At 46.5% G+C, this 19,631-nt stretch overlaps 3 protein-coding genes and 1 pseudogene across 4 annotated transcripts; 1 reads left to right on the top strand and 3 right to left on the bottom strand.

Annotated features, from left to right (window-relative positions):
- Positions 1 to 5,866: 5,866 nt before the first annotated feature.
- On the bottom strand, positions 5,867 to 6,864 carry LOC120713153 (protein PROTON GRADIENT REGULATION 5, chloroplastic-like). The gene is made up of 2 exons (XM_039999159.1): positions 6,372 to 6,864; positions 5,867 to 6,275 (listed from the first exon to the last, which is right to left on the bottom strand). Exons 1-2 carry the CDS (start codon positions 6,636 to 6,638, stop codon positions 6,171 to 6,173), a joined length of 372 nt encoding a protein of 123 aa, XP_039855093.1. The 5' UTR covers positions 6,639 to 6,864; the 3' UTR covers positions 5,867 to 6,170.
- Positions 6,865 to 7,044: 180 nt separating this feature from the next.
- LOC120713151 (histone-lysine N-methyltransferase SUVR4-like) lies at positions 7,045 to 15,956 on the bottom strand. Of its 2 annotated transcripts, XM_039999157.1 has the most exons (10): positions 11,314 to 11,592; positions 10,603 to 10,858; positions 10,326 to 10,509; positions 10,125 to 10,250; positions 8,806 to 9,839; positions 8,076 to 8,341; positions 7,907 to 7,973; positions 7,770 to 7,820; positions 7,465 to 7,558; positions 7,045 to 7,369 (listed from the first exon to the last, which is right to left on the bottom strand). In XM_039999157.1, the coding sequence occupies exons 2-10, from the start codon at positions 10,807 to 10,809 to the stop codon at positions 7,338 to 7,340; spliced, it is 2,061 nt and encodes a 686-aa protein (XP_039855091.1). In that variant the 5' UTR covers positions 10,810 to 10,858; positions 11,314 to 11,592; the 3' UTR covers positions 7,045 to 7,337. The 2 variants fall into 2 exon arrangements, with proteins under 2 accessions (XP_039855091.1, XP_039855090.1); XM_039999156.1 differs by having other exon boundaries at positions 10,125 to 10,509; positions 11,314 to 15,956.
- On the top strand, positions 11,613 to 12,276 carry LOC120713152 (mitochondrial import receptor subunit TOM9-2-like). The gene has a single exon (XM_039999158.1). The coding sequence runs from the start codon at positions 11,628 to 11,630 to the stop codon at positions 12,090 to 12,092; it is 465 nt and encodes a 154-aa protein (XP_039855092.1). The 5' UTR covers positions 11,613 to 11,627; the 3' UTR covers positions 12,093 to 12,276.
- On the bottom strand, positions 12,745 to 19,631 carry LOC120713597 (annotated as a pseudogene).

The following is a 19,631-nucleotide window of genomic DNA, read 5'->3' as shown; positions in this document are numbered from 1 at the left end:
TATCATATGTGTGTAAATTTGATTCTGGCGCACATATGAGATGCATTCGGTTTTGTTCTAAAAATCGGGTGTGACATGGAAGAGTCAAATTACTACTTGAACTTCAAACTTTCAGCTGGATCTACTGCTTACGAGCAGGGCCATGTTCTACAGACCAGACTCTATTGGCAAAATTGAGAGAACAGAGAGTTTCTCCTGAATTTGTAGAGTTTGGACTTATCTGCACTATTGAAAGGAATGCAAGGCAACCCTCTAGAACATTTTCCACTAAGCAAGAATGAGATATTTTTCATGGAGTACTCTAGAATTAGTAATAAGTAAATTTGAAATGTTAGAATATTTTTGGAATTCTCTAGAAGGGGAACACTTGTCCTAATACTATGGTTCCCCTTGACCTATAAATAGAGCCCGTCACTCCTTGCCATGGCAATCCATTCCATGAGCAAGGTAGATGAGTGTGTTGTGGTAGGGCTAGAAGGGTTGAGTGCTAGGCTAGCCACTGAAAGGTGTGCTTGTTACTTTGTAATTTTGTTGCTCCAATAAAGTACAGTGTCTTTTATAAGTGTTAGGTCTCCACGGGTTAAGCCTAAGTACTTTAGTGTATAAGTTGTGATCCATCGAATGTGGCTCTGTCAACCGGCGCTCACAACAGGGTCTGGGCTTCATCGAAGGTTGGCTCTGTCACCCGGAACGCCAGCTTCATATGTTGGTAGGCTCTTGCCTCCCTGAGAAGCCAAAGGCGGCTCTGCCGTCAAAAGGACCCCGGTACAACTAAGTAATAGAAGCTGACCAACTCTGGAGTAGTAGTTGGTGTGTCATAGGGGTAGATCCTCAACTTATGTGGGTATTAGGGCCACCTCACTATCCAAACATGCAACAAACATTAGAGTCTTGCAATGTCCCCACGTGAAATTCAAATAAATAAGTTTATCCCCTTGCTTTTTTGTTTAGCCATTCTAGCAAATGAATGCGAACCAATAGAAGAAAACAAATTCTAGAAGCTACAGGTAAAACTTACTAAAACTCCCTGCAGTTAGATAAAAACATTAATTGATTGGCTAAAAAACTTACTCAACGAGCTTTGGAGCAAACGAGTCAACTTGGGGTTCCTATTTGATAGCAAAAAGGAAATGGAGGCAACTGCGAGAGAAGATAATTTAAGCAGCTAAGCATGATAGATGCCTTAGGACTAACCTGAATGGGATATGGAAACTTTTTGAGGCAAGGGTAGATATAACATCACCCAAGACAGATAATGATTTGTTGATGAACTGTGACTCCGTCAGTCTAACTTCTTCTGTTCCAGGTTTAGCTACTCTCTCACTTCCAAAAAGATCAACCAACCACATATGGCTTCTGCTCCTCTGATCTGTCACCAAATTCTCGCTCCTAACAGTGACCCGAACCAAACTGCAAATAGGATACAAGTCCAAGATACATAACATGAGGAAAGATGTTTATCTAAATATTGTAGTAATGCCCATTAACAAAAATTGAATCTAAAGGGTAGTGATTAATCTTGAAATGAATGTTTATTCTAGATTACGATCTGATTAATTGATTAGAATGAATACATAACATGAGGTAGAACACCACCCTACATGTGGGAGCGGCTACTGAGTTCATTTGCCTTGGTAGATCCAACAGATCTATTTTTAGCGCCAAATTTCAGTTTCTCCCATACAACATGTATGTTATGAACCAGAACCTCAACCAAACAAGGCACCTCTTGAGTTCCATCAGCACTAAGCTTAATTTCCAACCTTGGATCATAACAAGATACCATCATCAACAAAAACTTGTCAAAGGAAGGAGAAAAAAATCATGTACCTCTTTGATTGCTCAATGCTCTCATTGAGATCTCTGATCTTTTCATTGTAAACTTATAAAATGGTGATAGAAAATGCATATGTAATACACCCACTTCTCTCCTCCGACACTTTGAACAATTCTTTCAAAGCTCTATAATTTAAACCCCTATTTTCTGGAACCCCTTCCATTGTGAAGGTCTTTCTACTTCCTCTCTGTCCATAAGCAAATATGCATTTGTTGAAACCATCCATCACTGATCTAACAATAGGCATAGTCACTGGAAATACAGTCACTGAAAAAAAAAGATTGGAATTACTAATAAGAATACTAGATAAATCAGCTAGGTACAGTTTCTTTATAGCTATTCAAAAATATACAATCTCAAAAAAATACAATCACTGAATTTTTTTTTTGGAATTTCTATATGTTAAAGACGCACCGCTCCGTGGCCAACTAGACCATCCTCATATGCGAAAGAGATTTGGATCGTCCGATGGCCATCTTGCGGCTACCATTCTTTCCACCGCAGTAATGTTACAAATATCTTCTCATCCAAACCTTTCTTCCTCCTTCCCAACGTCTTCCATGGTTTGTTATCAAAAAAAAAAAACGTCTTCCATGGCCTGCCTCTTGTGCACCTGCGCCTAACTCCAACCATCACTGCATCTCACCTTCGGTGTGGGAAGATGCTAGACACGCTTCCTTCCTCCGCCGAGCGGACAGTGAAGGCAGCGGCGGTGACCTCTTCTATGGAAAGAAAAACACGCCTCCCCAGCTGGACCTGGCGAAGCGAATGCGGCGGCCACCGTGGCGCTGCTGACGGCGTCGGGCGGGCAGCTCCACAGGCGAGAGGAGGCTCGTGGCCACGACACTCATCACCTCCGACGACAGCTTCTCATTGCGCTGTCGTCTGCCGACCTCCTCCTCACCCCCAAACTCCTTCCTCTTCCTAATGAAAGCGGCGGCCACCGTGGTGCTGATGGTGGCGGCAGGCAGGCGCAGCTCCACAGTTGCTCAGCGCGCTGCTGTCCGTCCACTCCTCTCTATTCTTCACCAACAGCAGACCATCTGTCAATCTCCCTGACCAGGCCATCTTGGTCCAATTCCTTTTGAGGTGAGCACCTCCATACCCTACTCTACCCGCCCCAACTCTCACCCTTCCCTATCCCTGCCTGAGCAGAGCTCCCGAGACAGCAACAATGGCAGCTCGGAGCCGACCATCCTCCACCCCCTCTCCCATGCTCGGAGTACCCAAAACTGAACCCCCACATCCTCCTCTCTCTTCCCATGTCATCGGATTCGAGGACAGTAGCCAGAGTTGCTGCCTGCTCGAGCAAACTAGTCATGGCGGATAGAACAGAGGAGCACAAGCTATGCTGTCTGTCGACATCTCCCCCTCTATTCTAATTTTGTGAACTGGTATATCATATAGAGACCACCAATCCAAAAGCCCAGTCGCTATCCTATGGGTCGTCGCCTCGGTGCTCCACCTCGCGGCGTGAAGCAATTATCTTTTCAGCAAAGCCACTGAAACAGATTGTCTATTTCAGTCAGAGCTTATCGGACTTATTGTTGATCCTTTGTTAAGCAAGTTTAACTTGCCTGGTAACCCACTCCCTCTGTTTCATTTCATTTCTCCTATGGTTTGAAATGTAGATTTTATGGTGCAGCAATTCCTCTATCTATATAACTTATATAGATGCAACCCACTAAGTGTCATAATTGTATTACTCTTAATCCTCATGCTGCCACATCATCAACCCACTAAATGTCATGCTCAACCCACTAGGTGTCATGCTGCCACATCAACCCACTAAGTGTCATGCTCAACTCACCAAGTGTCATGTTGCCACATCATCAACTCACTAAGTGTCATAATTTCTATTTCTCTCAATCGTGTTTTCCATATATTTTCACTATGCCGCGATTCATCAAAAGTATAAATAAAGAAGTAGCCCACCAGCCAAACTATTTATTTATCAATTAAATATTACTCTATATAACATATAGGTGTTAAAAATCCCCTCTCTTTATTTCCTTTTATTATTGCTTCATGAACGTTATTTTTATTTATCAATTAAATATTAGTCTATCTAATATTAATAAATAAAAAAATTCACATTTGTTCCAAGAAAAATACAAAATAATTCATCTCCTGTGGTCTTTCTGTCTTCTAATATTGATACATCCCACTAGGAAACGTTAATTTATATTTCTCTCAAACCTTATTGAGTCACCAACGATGCAAGAAGCACTCCTTCGTCCACCTTATGACCATATCTTTTTATTTCTTTCATATTAGTAACTTGATCATCCAAGTTGCTATTTCTTTAAGTCTCTCTGTCTATCAATGTCACCACCACCCCTTCCACTTCTCATGATCTGTACAACCCTAACACTGTATATATTTTGCCCAGTCAAAACCATCGCAACATTACACACACTCTCAACTCCACTATTCCAACTTCAGGATTTTTGTCTGGAAGTCCTGCAGCAACACCCAGAGTATTCGATGGACTGAGGTGGTCCGGCTGCTGGTGGCCTCTGACGCCAGCTGGGAGCTGGGGCGGTTCCTCCTGATGATGATGCCGGCTGCTGCAGGTGATGAGCAGCATCGCCATCGCTACTGCCTGCTGACAGCCAGCGGAAGGAAATTCGTGACCCTCATGCAGGAGGTTGTGGGCGGCGTAGCCTGCCCGTTGCAAAGTCTTGGTCTTGGCATGGACGGCAACGCCGCGCTGCTTGTCGCGGACTTGTTCAGGGAGTACGTGCGCTCCATCCTAGACCTATTATTGTTAGAGGAGGAGGAGGAGGAGGAGCTCGTCATCCCGAAGAAGAAGAAGAAGAGGAAGAAGAAGAAGAGGAAGAGGAAGAAGAGGAGGAGGAAGAAGGAGAAGAAGAAGAAGAAGAACAGCAGCGGTACATGCGGCAGCTCTCCGTGCTAGTCAACTGCTCCACCTTGGTGTCCCTGCTCCCGATCATGGCGCGGACAGCGTCAGCGTAGAGACAAGTGGGCAGCCTGATCAAAGAAGCGGCCGGGCAGGTGTGGAGCTGCTCCTGCCAGCAATTCATACGAGGCACCATGGCAATGGCGGAGGAGGGATCACTGTCTCCAGGAACACCACCAGCAGCAGCAGCACCACCACCACCACCACCAGAGAAGAATGAGTTGATGCCATCTTTGGCTTTCCAGGTGGTGCTCCTTCGGGTGAGGCGGCTTAAGGATGCGTACGGTGGCATCCTGAGCGGCGAGGACGGGACCATGAAGGAGCTGCTGCAGGAGCTGATGCAGGCGCTCGTCTCCTGGCTAGCAACCCGCCGGAGTCGTGGATCGGCCATGGCGCCCAGGCTCAGCTGGACGTCCACTTCCTCCTAGAAATCACGCGGCTTGGCGGTTTCGACATCACGGCCAGTGCGCAGGAGCTGCTAGCTTATTCGGAGAGCAGCAGCAGAGAATGGTGTCGAGGAGGGCTGGGCTGCCGATGCGGCAAGACATGCCGTGCATAAAGTGCTGCTACAGCAGCAGCACCAGCAGCACCACATACCGGCTTCCCTAAATGAAGAAGAAGGAGGAGGAGGAGAGGAGGCAGCAGCAGCCGCAGCCGCAGCCACAGCAGCAGAGGATGCTACGGAGGAATTCGAGTCCGATGACATGGCAAGCAGCAGGGATTCAGCAGCCGCGCACCAAGGGGGTGAGGATGCCAAGTCCAGCGATGAGTTCGTAAGCATCGAGGAAGCAGATGAAGAGAAGCACAATATGCTTAAGCTTACTGTGGGTGGGTGTGGGCTGCGACGACAGCGACAGCAGGAGGCGGCGGCAGGCAACTCCTCCTGTTCCCGTCACGGCGGCAGCTCCCAGTTCCAGAGGCCGGAGCAGGAAGAAGGCGGCGGCGTCGGGGAGGAGCAGGCCCAGATGGCAGTGAACTTAAAAGAGTACTAGTAGTATAGTGACCCATGGATCGGATGAATACAAACAAATACTACTAGCTCCTTGTAATAACTGAATGGGATTGGGATGCATCGTCTGATGAATGAAATGAAATGAAATGCTAGGCAATGTCCAAGAACAAGTAATAATTAACTCGTACTGTCCAAGTACATGAATGAAGAAGCAAGCAACAAGCAGCTAAAGTACTAGCTAGCATCGATCACTTTTTTTTTTTTTGCGAAGCATCAGAAACTGAATAATGGAACAGAAGCATTTCGATCACTTGCTGTTTTGTTTTGTTTTTTCTTCATTCACCACTGGATGGGTGATGGACGGAGTACTTGTACTTTGACTCATCATAATTAAATATATATATATATGTATATAGAGAGAGAGCCATGGATGGTGGGGAGCCCGGCGTGGACCCATGTCAAGCCAGGAATCCCAGCTTCTCCCCGTTCTTCTTGGCAAGGCGGATGAGGCCCTGCCGCTGCTTGGAGTCGGCGCCGATGGTCTTGCAGAACTCGGTGATGACCTGCTTGATTGGATTGGATTACAATTACAATACAAGAGACCAGCCAGACTTGAAGCATGCATGCTCGGTCGCGAGAAAGACAGACACCCAACCCACCTGCGAGTGCAGCGCGATTGCCTTCCCCCTCAGCTGGTTGAAGCGCTTGCGGCCGATGATGTTGCGCGCCACCACCACCAGCGGCGCGAACAGACCCTTGCCGGCGTTCACGTTGCCCATCATCCGCGCCGGCGACCGAAGCGGCCGCGCACTAGACCGGCGCCGCGACATGGCCACCACCGAGTAGGAGGAATCGCCGGAGCCGGACACGGAGTTGGACCACGTAGGGAGTGCCCGCACCCGGGAGAAGGACACAGCGGCCGCCATGCCCTCTTCTTCTTAGCTTGCTCCTACAGGATATAGGATCTCGCGCAAGCACAGCAGCAATGTCCAAGGAAAATACAAGGCAGGCAATGAATGAAGCGGAAGAGATGGAGGAAGAAGGGTGTAGGACGAGCTCTCTGCTTGCTTTGTGGTGGGGAGCGAGCCACACCACACCACACCCGCCGTCTCTCCGCCAAGAAAACGATCGGCTTCCCAAACTAACAAACAAATGTCTGGTTGTGGTTACCACAGCAACGACTCCACCCCAGCAGCGGATGAGGAGTTCCTGGGCAGCAACACACAGCCACCGCCCTGCTGACACGTCAGACTCTGCCTGACCACACTTGCCAGGGCATTCCGCTCCATGGCTGCTCAGCTTCAACCAAATCAAATCACTGTACTCAGCTCATGCAGAGATAAATACTCCAGTTACTACTCTTGTTATTAGTAGCTCAGAAGATCATGGTCCCAACATGGAATATCATGCCAGGTAAAATGCATACGCATGGCACAAGTTAATTGGAGGGGTTCTTTCTTCACACTACTACTACGGAGTACATCTACATGCCAATAAACATAAACAGGTAGCTAATGTTGCTCAACCCCTCAGCCTCAGGCTTGCATCCAAAATATCAATCATATCATCAGTCAGTCCCCATCTAATACAGTCTCCAAGCCAAAGTTGGTAGTCCAGGCTCCCCCCTAGTTTCGCCCAGCTGCTCTATCCATCCTCCCTGCCAAAAACAACCATCATACATACATACATACATAATTTCACATTTGCATCAAAACGAAATTTCTGCTTTAATCACTAAAATTGGCTACACACTTGTACTCCGCGGATCACGACAGTATCTGCTTCCGCACATGCATCGGAATGCTTTACAGGGGCCATCCACATCATCAAAATCAATGCCATAATCCTGAAATCACAATTCCAAACAAGGTTCACAAATCCAAAAATTTAAATTGTGAATCAGCACACTAAGCATGTATCTCAACAGATGGCCAGAATGCATGAAAGGGGGGACAAAAAGGAAAAGAAAAAAGAAACAACACATTCCAGATGCAATATTAGCAGATGTTCAATACTGGCTGCTATGAATCTGGTAACCAAAATCATGAGACACTTACCCATGTTAACTCCTCAAATGCCTCCACTTTCTTGGTTGTGAAAAATGCCAGCTGTGCAACAACAATTATTAAATAATCAGCATGCAGCGCTCTTGCTCCTTTCACACACTAACATCAATTAGCTGCGCATCACTTACATGGTAATAATGATGATCAGGTGTCTCAACTTCAACTGGGATCTGAACTAAATTTGCATCATAGCATCTAGTCATATAGTATTGGTTAGTTACAGAAAATGTATCAGAGGAGAGCAGAGAGCGACTACACAAACTATGGCAAGACATTTACAGCCAGCAATGTGCATACCTGTGGTTAATGAATCGCCCAACGTTCCCATAAAACGTTCCATCAATTCCAAGAGCCTCTTCATCCCTCAGTACGCCTTCTGAACCCCAATCAGCATCCAGGAGCACTTGATGCATATGTTTACCATTTCTTGCACTTTCGATTGCTCTTTCGTACAATTCACTACTTGTTAGTACCTCTCCAACATATTCACAGACAAAGGCACCTTTTGGGAGATCCTCCAGGGTCCGTAGTCCCCAGCCCTTCCCCTCACGTGTAAAAAACACCTATACCACGGAATAAAGCGACATTAAGGAATAGTCATGGTCCAGCAACAAATCTGAAGCCTAAGTTGCAGGAACAAACAAATGAACCTTCAACTAGATAAAAAATTCAGGAACATATAGTAAGTTTTGATATCGTTTGGGATGGACTAAGCAATGTCAATGTATAAGTAGCAGGCTATATGATTTAGCGCCAGATTCTCAACCCACTATTAGCGCCGCTATTTCTGCAGTGATAATAGTGCCTGCTCCACAAAACCGCTATAGGCTATAGCGCCGCTATTTGAAAAACTGAGCAATACAGATGGCAAGCACATAGCACAGAAAAGAAGGCATTTCAATGGGTCATTCTTCGGCAAAGAAAGGAACAGTCAAATATTACACATTAAGAAGCTCTAAGTGACTACCATCTAGAATGGAGCACCATAGAAAAGCAGTGTTAATCTGCAAATCTCTTAAAAATATACCTGCAATCTGCATGTTATACCACGTTGAATCACACGATTTCCACACTGCATGCCACATCCACATTTACTCCAGCATTCTTTAACGAATTTTCTAACAAGATGACCTTTGCATGGATCTGGTGAGGCTTCATTCTTAGATCTTTCAAGAGGGCAAGCTTTACAATAGAACCTATGGTGCTTTTCTGGGAAAAGATTAACGGAGGTCCATTCATCAATGAATGCTGTCTTAAGCAGGCCCTCAGGTGTATACACATAATCACCCCCAGTTGCTCTTGCACAAGCACATGGAAGTGACGCTGACAAACAGTTGCCAGAACAATCAGCACAGCAGTCTTCATCGCCAATCCGAGCAATCGAGATGTTCACATAAGCATTTTGGAAGACAAGATTTCTTGGTATGTAAAAGAAGGATGGAGGACAGGTCTCGCTGCCAAATTCATTTACTACGGTTATCCTTATCCGCTCTTCCCCTTTGGATATATCAGTAACATCATGGGTTGTCCTTCGCTTACAATTTGCTAACTCAGGATCCCAAGCAACAATAGAATTCTGCAAACAAGGTTCTGAGGATTCAAGCACTGATGACCCTCCAGCACCGTTATCATTTGTACCCACAGCAACCTTACAAGCAATTGGCTGCACAAAAGGAGCAACAGCCTCTTTATGCAAACCGCCACTGTTGCTATGAACATCAGCATGCCTAGTACCCAACTGTGCAACAGATTGGCACACCTCACTCATCAGCTTGCCAATAGAAAAATCAGGAGGCAGCACCTTGTAAGAGTGAAGGCACTTCTCCTCCACCATTTTGAAAACATCCTCCATACTGATGCTGAATTTTGAAAGATCCAAGTTGCATTTCAATGACATCTTCACCTCACCATTGGTGGAAGAAGCCACATCAACCTCCACAGAAGATGCATCCTGAGTATTTTGAACTGTAGACACTACCCTGTTGTTGCCCATTGGGACCGCTTGTAGGCTGCTATCAAGACTTTGAGCTTGGTTGACTACTCTGCCTCTTGCACCAGCACCTGAAGTTTGGTTGGCCAGTTATCAGTTTTTCGCCACCTAATAAAAGTTTTACAAAAGATAGAAAAAAAACTATTTTTTGTGCTTGTGAAGGGGGTTTTGCCTGAGGCTCGATGGCTAATCATCAAATAAGATCAGAATAAGGACATTACTAAAGGAAAATGAATGCAGACTGTGATAGGTCAAAATGCCTCCTACAACATGTCTATAAGAGTTGCACCTGGAACTTTCAATTTGATTAGATATGATGTTGAGTATGTTGAGGCCAACAGGAAAAACCCAAGTACCTGAAGAGCCAACGTTGAAGTCTATGGCATCGGAGGTAGCTCGAGCATCTCGACAAGCTTTGACTTGTGCTACATTGATTTGTGGCTCAGGTTTGGGTTCTTTCAAGATGAGAGCATCACCGATAGCTGAGGGATCTCCATGGTCAGCAGCTTGCTGCGCTAGCATCAAAGACCTGTGGGTTTCTGGTGAAGCAGACGCACCTTGGGCGGAACCAGTGGGTTGCAATGGTCCAGGCTGCAGTTGGTGTCCGAACTCAGATGTGCCCATCCTGGGCCTCTTGACCAGGGGGGTTTCATTATCATCTTCACCTGCAGAAGCATAGGTGTGCCGATCATCCCTTGTTGTGACATGAGGCTCCAAATCCTCCTGGGCTGCTTCCGTCCCCTGATAGAGAAGACCAAGAATGTACCGACTGTAAGGATGAGTAAACGTCTGTTGATAAGGTTGTCCGATGAATGATGCAATGCACTGCATGACCTGTTGGGAGGCAGGGGTTTGGTTGTTGTCTTGGGCATCGAGGATGGCATCAGCAAGGGCGCGGTAGCACTCGTCCTCGATGGGCTCCCAGTTGTCGTTGAAGATCTTGAGGAGTCGCCTAAGCACGGGGGTGGACTGCTTCTTGGAGAAGCCGAGCAGCTTCATGGCGTCCAAGGCCTTCCTGGCCCTGTCAGCTTTGGCACCCATGTCGGATGGAGGAGAGGGGCGATGGTTGATCCGACCGAGTTACCTGTGCCTGGCAGCATGGGCAAGAAAGCACTTAATCGGGGCAAGTAAACTAGTGAAGGTAATGCACACAGCACATGACAGTGGGATGATCCTACTACCACAGTAGGTGATGCAGAACCCAAGGGAGAAAGAGATCCCCAGCCCAGTGTGTCGTAATAGACTAACTAATAGTGAGAGAGGCGTGATTTTTTTCTGCATAAGTGAGGAGCGAACAAGCTAAGGAAGATACGAATCCCAAATGTGAGAATCATCAGGTCATATCAGATCGCACCCAAAAGAACATAGTCAGTACCCTAGCCAAATTCTTTCATCACAACCACAACCAAATGGGAGAGATAAAGTTGGATGCAGGGAGGAACAGTACCAGTGAATGAAACGCCTAGAGCAGGCCAGTAGGCGGGGGAACCCACAAGACAAGAAGACGAAGTAAGAGGAGAGGGAAGAAGAGGAGGAGCAACGCACCCGAAGCTCAGCGGACCTGAGTGGAGGCAGGAAGCGGAAAGGAAGGGGGAGGGAATGCCGCTTGCACTCTACTAATTACGAGTAATTAGGAGGGGGAGGCATTCAATCCCATCCACGATCCTATCCGAGTATCCTACAGCTGCGCATGCATGATTCGCTCGCCGGCCTCAACGCGCCTGGGAAGAAGAAGGCGGAGGAGCCGAGGAGGGCGGGGCGGGGTGGGGGTGGGGTTTTTCTCTCTCCCTCTCTCTCCTCGGGCTCCGTCCCCAACCAACAAGGGAAGGCGAGGCGACGGGAGGAAGAGGAGGTCGTGGATGGAGACGAGACGAGAAGGAAGCGACGGGCTCCATCACGATTTGGGCCGAAACAAGGCCCAGTTCAAGCCCAACCCCAACCAGCCGGCCCAGACTGCAGCATACAAGTACTTACTAACTAGAAGCAGCAGCAGCAGCAGCAGAAGCAGAACAGAAGAAGAAACCCTAGATCTCCTCCTCCTCTCCATGCCGCCGTCTTCGGCCCTCGGCAAGCGCGACGGCGGGGACGGCTTCCTGGCCGCCCTCTCCCGGTCGCAGGTGGCGGCGCACGGTCGCGAGGCGGCCACCATGGCCAAGAAGCTGCTGCGGAGCACGGGCAAGGCGGCGTGGATCGCGGGCACCACCTTCCTGGTGCTCGTGGTGCCGCTCATCATCGAGATGGATCGGGAGCAGCAGCTCAACGACCTCGAGCTGCAGCAGCAGACGCTCCTGGGAGGCCCTCCGCCGCCGCCGCCGATCAAGTAGATTGTAAGAATGCTACTCTACTAGCATGCAACAACAACTCTAGTTCAGTTCGGTTTGCCTTCCTTCCATGAGATTTCAGTTCGGGTAATATTAATCAATTGTGCCTGCTTTCCTTGTGTTTGTCAGCACTACACTATAATAGTTGGTATGCCTGCGATTGAATCTGAATAATTAATTCAGTATCCATCAGCATCCTGTGTGTGAATTGAAGCAGGGAAATTTGCAATTCTGTTCTATTTGTGCGTGCGTGATGAAGCAAGCAAATTGGGATGTTTGTCATTGATTCGTGCGTGTATCCTGTTACTAATCAAATGTAACAATGCATACATCCTGTTACTAAGCAAATTGGGTACACAAATTATAAAAGAAGAGGCTTTCATAGGCATCGAACCGATTATTACCCTAGGTGGGCATCACATTGTTGATCTTCACTAGTTTTACAGAGATAAGTGGGTGGGTACATGTATCCTGCTATTAATCGATCAAATGTAACAACGCATACCCCTGGGTGGGCATCACATTGTTGATCTGCACTAGTTTTTCAGTTACAGGTGCAGGCTTCTTTTCTTTTCCTTTTATTGTACATATCATTCCTGTATCTGATTGGAATACTTGCAAGCACGCAAAGCAGACAAATCGTTCGGAATTCTGTTCAATAGCCCGCCAGGTGCGGGTCTGTGCAATGAACAAGGCTGCTTGGAGCCTCCAAACATCTGCAACCACAACCGCAGACACTTGATTGTTTAAGGTAACGAAGGAAGCAACCATGGAATGCAATGTTTAATTTGTTGTGGCAACTTTCATCTTCAACTAGTTTCATTTAGAAAGACTAGAAATTTTTTAAAGTGCAACCATCTCACCATATCGAACTGCTCCAATGAATGTATCTCCTGCACCAGTTGTATCTATGAGCTCATCGGGTGGTATAACTTTGGCTCTACCTAGCAGTGAACTGCCCCCTACTCCCATCTTCACTTATTCTCAAATTTGCCTGAAAACAAGGACAAGCTAATTTATTAGTTAAACCTATACAAAATTGTAAATTCAAACATAATCAATCAGTCAGACTGCCATTCTATACAGCTCCAGACAATGTGCAAGTCTGAAATGAAAATTTCGATGCGCGTGTGGCCACTTTTCTCGGATTGATATTTTATTTCGAAACCAAAGAACTAGTGTTTATTTATGGCATGTTAGGCTTTCTTTTATTTTAGTGCACTGTAGCTCCTACCTTGTCATTATAGATTAATAAGTTGAAGATGATAGAGGAATAGACTCGGTGTTGGAAAGCACACCCATACCATGTTACATACAAGGGATCATACTTGGTAGTATGGGTGGGCAGATTACCCGAAACCCGAATCTGAAAAATCCGAATCCGTACTTGAAACACCCGAGCCCAAAAAATTCGAACACTAATTCGAGTTTCGACCCACGGTATCCGAAATTATTACGAGTAATTCGGGTATCAGGCCACAGTACCCGTATTACTCGAAAAACCAGAACATCAGTCTAGCCCAAATATGTCATTCATTACATACAGCCGAGCCAAAATTACACCAAATACTACCATGTGCTTGTAGTTTCAGCCCAGCAAGCCCACAATCTCATAGCTCCGCACGGCCCACCAAGACTAAAATGATATTTGCGTCAATGTGTCATCCCAAGTCTTCTCTTCTCATCCGGGTTTCTTAAAGACAGCTGCCGATTGCTCGCATGGGAGCGATTCACGCTTGCGCAGGCGCGCAGCATCTCCTTGCATGCCAGGTGTCCTCAAATAATTTTGCAAAAAGCCCCTCCAGATATATTGAAATCAGCCAGCAATCCTCCCCTACTCCCTGCTCCCTGCCTCCTCCCTCCCATGAAGCTTCCTCCCTTTCACGAGACGAATACAGAAGGGCATGACCACGGCCGGCGCCGATCTTCGGTAGGCTCAATGCCTAAGGGAAAAATATATCTAAGGTTAAAAAAAGTTCCTTTCTTAATGTTTTATTATCCTCGTTGCCTGGTTTTTCAATCCTCCTTCTCATAGCTCCTGATTTTCTGATTTCTCTCCAACTCTAGGACAGCCAGCCACGGCCCGGTGGCACTTGAAAGAGCATCTAGGCCCCTAGTGGGTTTTGGTGTATTGATTGACAACGCGATTAAAGGACTAACTTGTTTGCATGAGATTATGAGCAGGTATTTAATTTGTGGAATGATATAGCTCATGTATTACAAGCAAATGTGTATGTCCCATTGGTAATCATTAAATATGACAAGCTAGAATGAGAAAGAAAAATGTAAGAGCACGACATTCATGTTGATATGAAAGGCTCTAATACTTTGTTGAAGCTTGTTAGTTTATGTGGGACTCAAAATGACAAGCAAAGTTATAAAAGAAAAATGTGAGCAAGGTATTCATGGTTGATATGAAGGCGCAAATATCTATTAAAGGCTTGTTCGACGTATGTTGGGATTCATATGACAAGTGAATGTTATGAGAATGAGACATAATATGTTGTTGCATAGTCTCAAGTTGAGATGACTTGTCATATGAGATGAATATTGTTGTACAAGGAAAACAAGCCAGAGAAAAGTGAATGAGACGTGAGTTGATATGCATATGTTGTCTCAAATTGGAAAGCTTGCATATGAAATTAAATGGTGAATTTATATTGGTAAAGAAGATTTCATGCATGACACAAATCAATGTGAAGTTCAAAATAGACGGCTAGGATGAAGGTAGAGAGGACCGAGAGGCGTGTTTCTAGAGGCTACGCAAGCGACGGCTTGGGGGGAGCAAGCAAACCGATACGGATCAAAGTACCGGAGATCCTAGTTTCATGGAGAGCTCTATGTTGAAGGGTGTCATTATTTGGAAAATAGAAGTGACTTGTGAATCAAGGGTGAATTTTATTTTTATATGAAGGAAGATTCAAAGTCACTAGCTCAAGCAGCCATGCTCACTGAATTTAAGGATGTTGACAACCTCAAGATATTGATTGAAGAAGATCGGCTTGATCAAGACATGAAAACTCAAGTGTTGTTGTGTGTGTTCTTTTATGTGAACTTGAGTATAGGATGCCGTACTATCAAGGGGATGCAATATCAGTGGGTTGATATTACCATAAAGTGCTCATAGCTATCCCATGTGAGAAAAATCAAAGAGAAACACTTGGGAGCAGAAAATCTACTATGACCGGTCTGACCGGTCGGAGTCCAACGGCTAGTTTATTTGAACCGACCGGTCTGACCGGTCTAACTCTGACAAGAGCAACGGCTAGTTTTTGAGAGAGGGGTATTTATACCCCACACCCTCACCCATTCGTGGGTGCTGTGCCATTACATTCCAGAGCCATTTCTGAGCCGTGAGAGCACTTGAAAAGTCCTCCCCAACCTCTCTTTGTGAGATTTGAGTGAATCAAAATTAGATCCTTGAGTTGGGTTGAGTGAAACCTTTGCAAAAGAGATCATTTGAGCAGTGAGAGCATAAGCCCTAGCTTGAGCACTTGTAGTTGCGTCGGCCAACTCGTTGAAGCATTTGTTACTCTTGGAGGTGAAGCCTCCTAGACGGCTAGGCGTCGCCGGCTAGTTCCCAAGCTTGTGGTGAGCAGCGACAAGTTTGTTGCAACAGCGATCGTGTGCCACGAGGGCACATGGTCATATAGTAAAAAGGAGGAGATAGTTTGACTTTGTGGTCGTCATAAGCTTTCTCAACGGAGAGTAGGATTCACACGTGGTGAACGTGGTGAATCCAAACTTCGGTGAAACAAATCTCTGTCTCCCTTGCATCATCCTTATTTGGTTTGCCTCACACCTTGTGCTCTAGCTTTAATTGTGCTTCCGCTTCGATCTACTCGGTTGTGCTGTTTCTGTGTGTGCAGGGTTGTGGAATATATTCATTGACATCTGCAGAAGCAATACAATCAGTTGTATTCGTGCTAGAGCTCATAAAGGGGGGAAATAACTTAATTTGTGTGCAGGTTCTGCATTGGACCGGTCTGACCGGTCTTGCTCACCGGTCTGACCGGTTAGAGTTTCTGTTGTCGTGTTAAGTGTTGGACCGGTCTGACCGGTTAGTAACTGACAACTGTGTTAAGTGTTTTAGACTGCAGGATTAGTTTTAATCGCCTATTCAACCCCCCCCTCTAGGTGACATCACGCGATTAAGATCCTTTCAGCACTAGGCTCACAATCTCTTGAGCTCAAGTTGCCTAGTTGATTGCCCGTACATTAGTATCCCCGGCTTTGCTATCTATGATCCAATCTTGGTTGTTCCTGCCCTTTCGCCATCTGGCCATGTGCCTTGAAAGCGTTTGCGAGCTGGTTCCTGGAGCACGTTGTAACGGATAGGCATCGCGTTCTTGTAGTCTAATTTGGGACTGATTATGCAATGCTCTAGCCAAGATCCATTTGTTTCTGGATGATGTTTTGGGCATGTTCTGTTGCACAAGCTGTGCAAGGCTGCTTTACTTTGGCTGAATCTGGAGGGGCCAAACGGTGAGTTCATGCACCAGCTGGTTCCGACGATGTGTTGAAGTGATGACCTTGTGATTGGAAGAGCAGGCATCTCGCGATGGATGGTACATTCAGGAATCTTTCCTTGAACGTTTTCATGTTATGATGGTTAAGTTTGCAGGCTTGCAGTATATGCATATCGCTTCTTACCTCTGGTGTGTGTTTTTGGCTTTTTGATCGAGCACCTCACAGACTTCTGTTTGTTGTCTTGTGATTTTTTTTTCTTTATAGGAGAGATCATTATTTAATCGAGAATATGTCTTAAGCCTGTCTCTTGCTTGATCAGAGTATGGAATGTGTGTGAAATATTTCATGAGAACCTAGAATAGAGGTAAAATTAGTTTGTAGTGGCATACGTTCCTCAAAGAATTGTGCAATAGTTTGTACCATCTGTTAGAATGGTTTGGAAAGAGCTTCACAGTTGTTTCGAGGATCAATAGCATTTTTAAATGAAAACAAAAGGTGTACGCTTGACTTCCCAAAGTAACTCATTTGTCAGTGTCAAAAAACTGATATGCCTAGGATATGTACTGCTCGCATGACAAGTATGAACCAGCTCCAAGTCCAGGAAATAGATTGAGGAATGTGCAGACTGCACAGTCCTGTATTTCTTGTCATTTGCAGCCTTATGAAATTGGAGAGAGGCGTATTACCCCCACAGATCCCAAAATTTGAATTGTTGCTGTTGCATACAATAAATTGATATAGGATTGGGGGGGGGGGTTATGTAGTGTATCCATATATATTTTTGCAGTCATAAATTAGTGATTTGTTGCCACTCAGAGTAGTAGTTGTGGAAGTTTTTGCTTTCTTAATAGATTGCAAACTAATGTACCCCTGTTTAACTATTGTTCATATCAGATCTATCTGTGTCTAGCTTAAAATCTCGACAAGGTCATTGGTTTAGTGTAAAGATCTTGACAACATGTTGTTCAATGCTTTACGAAAACAAGCAAATTTAAGTGTCGTCTTCCTGCTCAACTTTTTGTGATTATTTATTTATTTATTTTCTATTGCAGAATTGAGTACTCAACAGTTATCTATTATATATACTGGACTAATGAATGTACTTTGCGTTGCAGATCACAAAAGAAACCTTTCCTGCCATAGTATGAAGTTACCCAATCTTCAAGTGTTGACACTGCTGGACTGCTGGGTTTTACTAGAATAACTGATGGTGATGCCCTTGAGCAAGAAAGGATAAAATAAATAACTACAGGCGAGCTGGCCATCAGAACTTTAAGGGTTCTCAAGTATGCCTTGTCAGAGATTGCTTTAGCTGGCCTTTCTTGTGAAACATTGGTCTAAATTGAGGTGTAGGAATGAAACATTGGCCTGGCAAGCTAACTGTACTTTGAACTTGACTAAATCTTTATCAATAAGGCAAGTTAACTGTTTGTTATTGAATTTGAATGACAACTGGTAGGTGTAGCACCACCATATATAGTTTCATTTTCTATCATTTTTCTGAACAAACATAAAAACATGCTTCCATGTTATCACATCGATGATGTTGTAAAAATTAAAATGTTAATGAACATATTATGATGGGGCACGCAAAGCGCGCCAAATGTTCTAGTCGTCAAAAAATCCTCCATCTCTCTCTGGCTCTCCGCAACGAGCCATCGGGTGCCCTGCGACGGGCGTCCTGCTACTGTCAGGCACCTGCGCCACCGCCAACCCAGCACCACCCACCAGCTGTTGTTCCCTTATCGCCTCCTCGCGCGCAGCCCCATGCTCGATCTGAGCATGGTCGATTCAAACCCATGGCGTCGTCAAGGCTCTCGACCACAGGACTGCAGGAGCATGTCAAAGACGTGCTGGGGGAGCTCCGGAGGCTTTCCATCGGTGGGGAGGGGCGTTGTTGGATCTCGATGAGGCAGTACCCCGCCAGTCACCGACGACACCACGAGCATATCCCTGTTGTTGACGAGTTTCTCGGGTATTTCTGATATACCCGAACCAGAACCCAAAATATCGGGTACCCGAATTGTCGGGTTTTTATTTTCCCAGGCAATTTTCGAGTTCTAGTTTTTGAAACCCGAAATTTGAAGAACTGAAATTACCCGATCCGAATTTTTCGGGCTACCCGATTGCCCAGCCATACTTGGTAGAACTCTGATCAACTTTCTTCTCTAGTGATTCCAAGGGAGCCTCTGCATCTACTTCCTATGCCTTAGAAGCATCATATCTGCTTTTGTGCAACAGAAATATTTACCTATATTAGCTGCATTCATTCAAGGGTTAATTGGATCCATACCATTGCAATTTCCCGAATTCACTGATCTGCCATTACTATTCATCATATTGGAACCATGCCATTATAATTTCACAAATCTCCGAACCATACCACTACATACCCTTTCGCTGTGTTTTTTAAATTTTATGGACAAAAATACCCCTGATCTTCTTCTTCCTCTCACCCCTCCCTCTTTCCTCTCTCTCTCTCTACCGCAACGAACTCCTCGGCGGAGCACCACCTGGGCGCATCCGCCGCGCACGCCACCGGCCGCCTCCGCGCGTTCGCCGGCCGCCTGGGCGTGGCCACCCCGAGCTCGCCGGCTGCCATCCCAACAACCAACGGAGAGGGAGAGGAGGGGCGCTAGTGGAGGGAGGAGCGAGGAGGAGGAGGAGGAGGAGGAGGAGGAGGGGCTCCTGCGCCGCCGCGAGGCCCGCCGCCTGCCCGGGGTGGATCTCGCCGAGCCGCCATGGGAGGCCGCCTGGGAGGAGAGAGGGGGAGGGGACGCAGGGAGGCGGCACTGTCCCGGCCGCCGCGAGGCGCGCCGCGAGGCTCGGCGCCTCTGTTGGCCGGCCACCGCGAGCCGGGCCGCCGCAGCTGTGCCCGACCACCGCCCGCCGCCCGCCGAGCTTGAGCTCGTGCCAACCCGCCGTCGGCTCCCCGCGGCCACCTCGCCGGAGCGCCGGGGAGGAAGGTAGGGAGCCGTGAGGGAGGGCGTCGGCGATGGAGGGTGCCGTCCCACGGGCCTGTCGCCTCCCCGCGGGCACGCCGTCCTGCCAGCGTCGTCCCTCGTCCGTCAT

Source organism: Panicum virgatum, chromosome 6K (assembly GCF_016808335.1).
Source record: "Panicum virgatum strain AP13 chromosome 6K, P.virgatum_v5, whole genome shotgun sequence".
Taxonomy (NCBI): Eukaryota; Viridiplantae; Streptophyta; class Magnoliopsida; order Poales; family Poaceae; genus Panicum; species Panicum virgatum.
Note: the sequence above shows the minus strand (reverse complement) of the source record. Positions and strands in the feature narration are given on the sequence as shown.